The sequence below is a fragment of the Polyodon spathula genome, chromosome 18 (genome assembly GCF_017654505.1).
Source record: "Polyodon spathula isolate WHYD16114869_AA chromosome 18, ASM1765450v1, whole genome shotgun sequence".
NCBI lineage: Eukaryota > Metazoa > Chordata > Actinopteri > Acipenseriformes > Polyodontidae > Polyodon > Polyodon spathula.
In genome coordinates, this window is record NC_054551.1 from 11,222,700 (window position 1) to 11,232,246 (window position 9,547).

Here is a 9,547-nt window from a genome sequence, read left to right on the forward strand (position 1 = left end):
AAAGCGTTGTCCCAGGTTGCCCCTTTAAGTTTTAGGCTGCTCTTTTTGTTTCAGACTTTTTGGCGGGGTTATTTTTTGGTCCACTTTTGTCTTTTTAATCTAAGGAACAATAGTGTCTGAGGAACATTTAAATATAATCTACAACACTCCCTCCGTTCCGCATCACATAGTGCTGCAAACCTAGCCAGAGATATTAAAAGATTAACTACATTTTAAAGACGCCTATTCATTATAATCACATATAACCTTTAAATATATATTTTAACTTTAATTATTTCAAGAAAATGTAATTTATACTTTGGAGTAAAATGAAACAATGACTTGGTACTTGTGTTGCAACAAAAGTTGCAATTTTGTGTACATTGTTTGTGGTGTTTATGTTATTGCACACCATATGAATAGCATCGAAATCATTTTAGTTCCAGTAAATCCCTCTGCCATAATAACATTGTGTTATCAATGGGATCGAATGCTGCTTATTCTTTGTGTTTGTATTTAACTAGTCTACAGATTCATCGACACATGTCTTCTATTCATCCAAACGATTTTAGTTGTGTTTTTTAATGCAGTTTGGTTTCTTGCAACCTCACATTTTATTTAAAGCAAAAATACGCAAGTAATTTGTGATTTAATTTAGCTTTATGGTTTATTATATTAGTTGTATCCATTCAGAAATAATGAAAATGTATAAGGATTGTCGACCTGTAACCTGAGTGTCTAAGGTCGGCTTCCAAGAGTCTAAATAAATAAATAAACGTGCGTGTCAACTTGGTAGCTTCAAAGCAACACCTAGGTGCATATTGTAACACTAAAAGTGTGGAAATCTAGGCTCGGGAGTAGAGTTATTTTTGCCCTATACGTATAAGTGCAGGATAAGACTTTGACTAATCATAGTATTTCTATAACTATACTAACGATAATAACAATTATACTACGATAAAAAAAAAAAAAAAAACAACAACAACAACAACAAAAAAAACGGCATTATAATAGGACAATAAGAAGCGAATACAAAATGTCTAGGGCAGCTTTCTCAATACAGTTCAATTGTTCATTTAAAACAGGATTGTGTGACTATGCCCGAGGGAAATAGCAGTGATTTACAAACAGTTTTTAAGGCCTTTGCTCGGCACAGACAAAGTCACAACGTTAATGGATAAAAAAAATACACGATGTGGTCCATTCCTCACAGGGTTTACAAACTATAATATTATATTACCGTGCCCATGTCAGAATCTGTCTATGCTGTTATTTAAAAAATCAATTATTCTATATTGTTCGAGACCGCGCCCCTGTTCGCTGCATCTCGTCTCCGATTGGGTGAAAGTCTCCAGTCACTTAGCTGCGATTGGTCGATAGAGTTGTTCTCCATGAACCAAAACTTGCGGGACTGGTGCAAGGCTGCTAGTCAGTGCAGAATGAGTCAAGTGTAGAAATTTGGTCCTTTTTAAATTCTTCAAAGCAGATCCACGACAGCGCAAGTGTTTGTTGCAATGAAGTAGGGCCTTTTTGCTGATGTGTAACAGCACGGTAGTCACGTAGCACCTCGCGTCGTTGTAAGCAGTAGAACGTTTATTTTTCCTAAACTTTTCTGTTCCATTTTTGTCAAAGATGCTTTCTGGGTCTGGCTGTACCTTGTGGATTGTGTTGCTGTCACACTTGGAAACCTCCTACTCGAGCTACTCAGACGATCAGTGCAGCTGGATGGGGAGGTAAAAGCATTTCTTTAAAGTTTATTTATTGCAGTAGAGCCGCAAAAACAAATGCCGCTTTGATTAAAACATTGACACAATATCTAGTGTTGCGCACTAATAATGTATAGCTTCCCCGGAGGGGACTGGGGTGGGGGGGGGGGGGGGGGGGGGACTGGGGGGGGGGGGGGGGGGGGGGGGGGGGGGGGGGGGGGGGGGTATACAGATAAATTTTGTTTTTTTAAACAAAAAAAAGTAAATTCCAAAATATGATTATTTCATTAATTTTATTCCTACATTTAATTAATCCAACACTTGGAAATTCGAATGACATGTTGACATATAATTTAGTTATAGTACAGTCTAATCATAAAACTAGTACTATATTTGGTACCTTAATTTCCATGCTGATTATACAATTAAATTAAAGCAGTCATGCGTCACTAATAGTTGTTTATTACGTCTTTATTTAGCTCTGTTGTGTGCTTGCGCCGTAAACAGATGTTAGCTCTGAGTCAGGGCAATAAATCATGACTTTGATAGGTCTACAAAAACTTTTGTCCCGGACTCAGTGGCACCTACCATTCTTAACAGTGCTGTAGCCAGACATTTTTTCGGCAAACATTGACGTTATGTGTTGACTCCCTGATGATTTTGGCGCAGTCGCATCTTTGCTACGATTGGGAATTATCGACACTGTCGCGTTTTAGCTACGTAATGTTAATGAATAGCATAATTGAAATTGGGACATCGCCCCAAGCCCCATGTATATATATATATATATATTGATATATATAATATAGATATATATATATATATATGACTATATAGTTAGATATATCTATATATCTATAATATTATATATAATACATCTGAATGATTTAAAACATTACGTTTATGATTTTTTTTTAATTTTTTTTTTTTTTTTTTGGCGGCCAGTGTTTGTACAGTTGGTGTAAATGAGTGTCTGAGTTTCCAGTTGTCAGACTAGCCTAACTGGTGTGAAACTAAAATCTTTCCACAAATCAGAGCAGACCGCTTACTTGAAGTAAATAGGCCACTTTAGTTTATAGTCCTGCCGCAGTTTAGTTTGTTTGAAGTAGCACAGTCAAGCTGTCACCCGAGTCAGAAAACCCAGTTGTGTATTTATTGCGCTAAACGAATGTTTATATGTAGTCAAGTATAACAGTTACGTAAAGTTATTATTATTATTATTATTATTATTATTATTATTATTATTATTATTATTATTATTATTATTATTTTTAATGACGTAATTCTAAATGTCTAAGAGGTGGTTTTAAGTATAGTAACCAATAAGGGAAATTAGAACTTTGCTGGAGAGGGGGAAAACATCGGTTGTATTTTGTTTATTCAACAAAAGTAGCAAAGTACTAGTATTTATTTATCTGTTGTATCTGCTGTTTTATGTTGTACTTTTTAAAATGTCAGTATGCCAAACCTGACAACACAGGAATATGCTGCAATTTCGAAGAGTAACCAACAGGTGTCTTCACTATACCCCAGATTAGATTTCAAATAGATTTATGTAATGAATAAAATACTTCAAATATACCCCAAATAACCTCTAAGAGCATTATTAAAAGTCATTCAGCATAAGAATGCACGTTTTATTTTTTTTTCAGACTCATGTAAGTGTTTTCTTTATGGTGCTACATTACACACCCTACACAGTAGTATTGTAGATACATTTTGAAAAGGAAACGCTAGCTGTCATTCCTAATGGCACTGTTCAATGACAGAAGCTGTCATTTACTTGGTACACTCATGGAAGGTGAGGGACAGTAGTACTGGCTATAGTGAAGAGCTATGAGAGCTTCCCTTCACACCTCCATCCTGACCTTCCATCCAGTCCTGGTGTCAAGCAAAGACTGTCAACTGTTGTAAATTGCACGGTAGTTTCATGTTGACTGTGTTTGTGATTCATACATTATTGCATTTAATATCAACTCTCCCTTTGTTCACAGTGGGCTGTCCCAGCAGCCAGGCAGCGTGGAGCAGATCTCCCTCCACTGTGCCGAGGGTTCCCTGGACTGGCTGTACCCCAAGGGGGCGCTGCGGCTCAGCCTGTCCCCCAGACTCCCCTCGGGAGCGGTGGGGCCGGGGGGTGCGGGCCGGAGCTCTGGACTCATCACTGCCTGCATCAAGCCAGAGGAGACATTCCGGGGGGCGCAGATCTACCTGGAGCGGGACGGGATCCTGGAGCTGCTTGTGGGAGATCGGCCTGACTCCCCTCGGCCCCCCCGAGTGCGCTGCTTCAGCCGGCCACCTGGAGAGAAGGTGGCTCTGTTCCTGCAGGCCACCCCTCACCAAGACATTAGCCGCAGGATCGCAGCCTTCCGATACGAGCTGCGCGGGGACTGGAACGCACGGCTGTCTCTCGACTCCAATACCGTCCACCACGAAGGTGAGAGGAGGAGAAATCAGACTGAGGAGCAGCTTTCGCTAGCATTAGCACTAGGGTCACTTGGGGCGTTTCATTTTGTAGTATCGACTTGTGTTGTAGATCATTTCATCTGCTTGCCACTAGACCAATGGAATGTATGTGATTAACAGAGCATAAAACCATTTCTTTACCAGGTTTTAGGGGAAGGTTGAATCTGTTTTTGCTGATTTGTGTTTTGCCTAAGGTGAGAGCTAAACCATGCTAACCTTCGCCCAGATACTGCTGTTCAAGGGTCACACAAACACAATAAGGAGCCAGGCCTTAGACCTGCTTCTTAGAGCATCACTGACTCCCCAACCCCCATTCCCCATTCCCCATTCCCTTCCCTTCCCCTCCCCACTCTCCAGCTTCTCAACAGGGAGAGAAGATTACTCGAGCTCCCTTGAGGCTAGCTGATAAATTCCCTTGCTGCTGTTGCTACCAAACTAAAAGAATGCTTTTTTTTAAGGGGATACAAACAAAAGCCCAGTGTGAGAGGCCTTGTACAGAGCTAGGCCTGTCATTAAAATGCATAGGAGTTCAGGGATTAGTGAGGTTGCCATGGAAAACGAGGTGCCTTCCATCAACAAAGATGCTCTCTTTGTTTTGTTTTTCCTCTGCGGGGAAGCCTGTCTCCAGGAATTTATCAGGGTGGATTAATGACTGGGGGAGCTGGGGGGTGGAGGGGGAGGGGAGTTTTATGAGGGAACTGTGGGGTGGAGAGGGAGGGGAGTTTATATGAGGGAGCTGGGGGATGGAGAGGGAGGGGAGTTTATGTGAGGGAGCTGCTGTTAGAACTCTGACTGAACTCCAAGTGACCACTAAAACAAGAAACACAATGTCACTTTTCACTGGAAATAGCGATTAAATCTACGTTTAAAAAAATATTCCACATTACCTCTGTTTATTTAATATTTGTATGAATTCCCTGCAAATGGAACGGTTCAAATGTGAAAAATTGCGTTATATTTAACAGGATTACACTTTCCCTGCTTCCTGCTCCCTGGTCAGACCTCTTGTCTTCCGGGTTATACAGTCCTACAAACCCCATATTGTTCTGACGGGAACATTATCCTGTCTCCTGCCTGTGCAGTGTTCTCTCCAACACTTTATAGACCTGCAATAAACACAGCCACTGCCCTTGGTATAGCAGCATTCATTGTCTCAGGGACCATGGTTTTTGGAAACAGGGTTATTGTAAAATACACACTGAAGATGGTAGATATAGCACTCTATTTCAGACAGAGTAGCAGAGTAGTTAGAGTGAGCCTAATTAGGAGACATGTTGTTACGTTGCCTACTCATGTAGCTTTCTTTCCCCCTTTTTCTTAATTCTGTTTTTTTTTTCTCCCCTACAGGAGCCTGCAGACCCTGCAATGACACAGAGATCCTGATGGCTGTCTGCACCAGTGATTTTGGTAAGTTATAGCTTTCTAAAAGCTGTTACTAAAAACCTGGGCTGCCCTGATGTAGTATCCAGTATCGTGGAAGCAGAGAGAGAAAGTTTAAACAACAAGGAGGGATCGGTGTACTGACAGTGTCCTCTCCCTGTAATTAGTGTGATCAGAGTATAGTGTCCTTTCCTGTAATTAAAGTGTGATCAGTGTACAGTGTCTTCTCCCTGTAATTAAAGTCTGATCAGAGTACAGTGTCTGCTCCCTGTAATTAGTGTGATCAGTGTATAGACAGTGTCCTCTCCCTGTAATTAAAGTGTGATCAGAGTACAGTGTCCGCTCCCTGTAATTAAAGTGTGATCAGAATACAGTGTCCGCTCCCTGTAATTAGTGTGATCAGAGTACAGTGTCCTCTCCCTGTAATTAGTGTGATCAGTGTACAGTGTCTTCTCCCTGTAATTCAAGTCTGATCAGAGTACAGTGTCCGCTCCCTGTAATTAGTGTGATCAGAGTACAGTGTCCGCTCCCTGTGATTAAAGTGTGATCAGAGTACAGTGTCCGCTCCCTGTAATTAAAGTGTGATCAGAGTACAATGTCCGCTCCCTGTAATTAGTGTGATCAGTGTACAGACAGTGTCCTCTCCCTGTAATTAGTGTGATCAGTGTACAGACAGTGTCCTCTCCCTGTAATTAGTGTGATCAGAGTACAGTGTCCACTCCCTGTAATTAGTGTGATCAGTGTACAGACAGTGTCCTCTCCCTGTAATTAGTGTGATCAGAGTACAGTGTCCACTCCCTGTAATTAGTGTGATCAGAGTACAGTGTCCTCTCCCTGTAATTAGTGTGATCAGTGTACAGACAGTGTCCTCTCCCTGTAATTAAAATGTGATCAGTGTACAGACAGTGTCCACTCCCTGTAATTAGTGTGATCAGAGTACAGTGTCCGCTCCCTGTAATTAAAGCGATATAATGACAGGTCAAGATTCTGTGTGTATGAGTGTTTGCGGTACTTGTTTCTTGGCTCCTCACTTTTTGATAGCAGATTTCTCATGGCTTGCTCTTGTCTCTCTTCAGTGGTTCGAGGGAACATTCGCTCGGTGTTGCATGACGAGGACCTGCAAGTGTCTGTGATCAAAGTGAGCGTGTCGTGGGTATACCGGCAGAAGTACTCCCTTTTCCCCATCGGGGGGCATTTGACAAAGGCCGGGGAGATCCGGACCCTGCTGCAATGCGGTGTCAAGCCTGGAGCTGGCAGTTTTCTCTTCACCGGGAGAGTGCACTTCGGGGAGGCATGGCTGGGCTGCGCTCCCAGGTACAAGGACTTCCGCAGGGCCTACGAGGAGGCCCGGAACACACATGAGATCCCCTGTGAAGTGGCCTCTGACTGAGAGATGCAAACAGCTTCCTGCCAGGGGAGGAAATACAGCCCTCTGCAAAGCCTCTGAAATCTACCTCCATATTAAGTTTTGTGTTTCATTGTTCCAGCGGTTCTAAAAGGAACAACACGGGAAGTAGCATTCCAGATACACTGTAGGAGGAACCAGAAATGGATGCAGTGTAGGAGAAGGATTCGGAAAGAGTGAAAGGGCCCAGTCTGGGTTGATAAACCGCATGCCTGTTAGATAGTCGTGTAACCTGCTGCTTTTATGAAGTAAAGCATGGCAAGAGACTGGAGCTATATGAAATGCTATACTGTACATGTGGCCCAGTCATAGACTGAAAGATTTTGTTGGGCTGTTCAGTACAACCCCAGACCCCTCTCCCCCCTAATTGCACCTGTCATTTTCCTCTTGTGTTTATAAGGGGAAGGACCACTTTTGGAGAGGATGAGGGGAGGGGGTCATTTTTTGATTTGCACTGTTCTGTTCTCATGTATGTGAAAAGACCAAGTTTGAAAAAAAATAAATAAAATAAAGCAAGCACTGAAGAATCTGGAAACCAAAAGTTTTACACAGGTGTATATATACAGTACAGTATTAATATATAATTTGACTTCAGCTAGCCCTAGTTGCAATAGGTATGATCGTAACTGCCTTACGATTTGAAAATGTTTTTCTTGTGTATACATTGTTCTTTTTTTGCTGTAACGATATACACAGGGTCCCCTGTATAAAAAACACTTACGCAAAAAATATGAACCATATGCTTCAAATGGAGATAGTATAAATGGATTTACAGACTATTCAACATGTTCAGGAAATCTATTCCACGTAAACCTTAAAGTGAAAAAGAAACCTGAGTATAAAATGCTGTATTCATAGACTTCACATTAACTGCACCGGCACTCCCACTCCACGCAGAAGGGGGCACTATACTGCAGTGGGGTTGTGAAGCTATTTCAGTCAGGTTCAAACTTGAGGTGTTGGAGCTCAGTTTACACTAGGCAGACTATAAACTACCAGACTATGGTTACCGAAGTGGCAACTTAAAAACAAACAAACAAACAAATAGATATAGTATAGATATGTGTGTGTGTGTGTGAGTAAAAGTTCTGGAAATGCTACAGTGTTGTGACGGTTTAGTTGAAGTGTAGTCTCAGCGAGGCCCAATGCGTCCCACTGCTGAAGAACTGCAATTACTCTATAGAATGTGTGTCTCTTATGTGCTGGATTTTTCTCTGTATACCTGAAAGTTAATTAGTACACACTGGTCTGTTCAGAATCTGTTATACACTAAGGGCTAGTTTTTAAGTACATTTTAAAATGTTACTTAAGATGAAGTCAGCTTTCAAATTATAACAAACTACGCGCTGAAGACGGTTTGACTCCCAGTGCTGTAAAATAGTCTAATAAAATTCAGGGATGTCTTAGCATGTTGGGGTACCATCATCAAGTAAACTCCTTAGCTTGGGAGGTAAATGTGTGAGAGGAACACAGTGTGTCAAACAGGCACATTTTGAGAAGCATTACCAAGTATATTTAATTGAAGAGAAGTTTCTGGAACATGAAGTACAGTAAAATATTTGTAAAAGTGTGATGTAGGGGAGTAATACTGGAATATGGTGGTGGTTATTTCTGATCTGCAGTCTAATGTGCTTTAGATATTAAAACATGTGCAATTGCAAAACGTGGCACTGAGTTCTAATTGTGTTAAAACCCAGCTTTTAATACTGGGATACTAGATCTAGACATGAATATTAAAAGGCACAGAGTTGACTAGTCCAATATGTGTTCAGCATTAGCCAAAACACATATGTAGGTTTTCTTTTAGTTTCACTTCAAACTAAAATCTTAAGGCTGTTGGCTTTAGCAGTAGGGTGTAGAGATTAGCTGCCAAAAATCTGCGGCTTTTAATTCTGAAGCAATATTGGCCATATACATTGTCCATTCCAACTAACGAACTTCACGAAATGTCAAAATCTGAGGGGTGAACTTTGCTTTCTGCATCTCTATAAGTGTGTTTATGATTTATGTACAGCTCAAAGTCTATTCTTTGCTGTTTCAGTATTGCATGTGTTTCTACCTTGTTTTCGTATCTTAAGTGCACTAAATTATGATTTAAAAACTGATACCAAATGTATTTTTTGAACAAGAACATTTATATGAAATGCACCTCGAAAGCTTCAAACTGCCATTTTGTTGACGATGTTGTATTTGTTTTTTAACCTGTTACCAGGGTGACTAGCTGGAAGGAGTGTGTGTGTGTTTGTGTTAATCTCAGTGTATATATGTACATAGAAATGGTTTACGAAACGCTAATGGGTTTATTAATTCGTGCTTCTGTGTTGTGAGCATTGTTGTGTTTGTACTTGAAATGTCTTATAAAGGTTTAAAAAGAACACCAGACTTCATTGTTGTCATTTCTTAAATGTATCTATCTGTCTATCTGTCTATCTATCTATCTGTCTTCAAACTGACATATTGGATAACAGGTCAAAGTCAGGGTCATTAAATATATTTCCCACTGGTGGTTGATATACGGTACCTGCCAAGTCTCCCATCAATAAAACGCATGCTCTCTGTAAAGGCTGAGTGGGCGGGGCTGACACATTTGAATGGCATGAGAAGGCTGTTTAGT

The 9,547-nt window shown here is 40.8% G+C and overlaps 1 protein-coding gene across 1 annotated transcript; it reads left to right on the plus strand.

The window, feature by feature from the left end:
- The first annotated feature begins 1,382 nt into the window (after positions 1–1,382).
- On the plus strand, positions 1,383–9,308 carry LOC121330507 (meteorin-like). The gene is made up of 4 exons (XM_041277068.1): positions 1,383–1,712; positions 3,680–4,119; positions 5,496–5,555; positions 6,605–9,308. The coding sequence occupies exons 1-4, from the start codon at positions 1,612–1,614 to the stop codon at positions 6,916–6,918; spliced, it is 915 nt and encodes a 304-aa protein (XP_041133002.1). The 5' UTR covers positions 1,383–1,611; the 3' UTR covers positions 6,919–9,308.
- Positions 9,309–9,547: the final 239 nt, after the last annotated feature.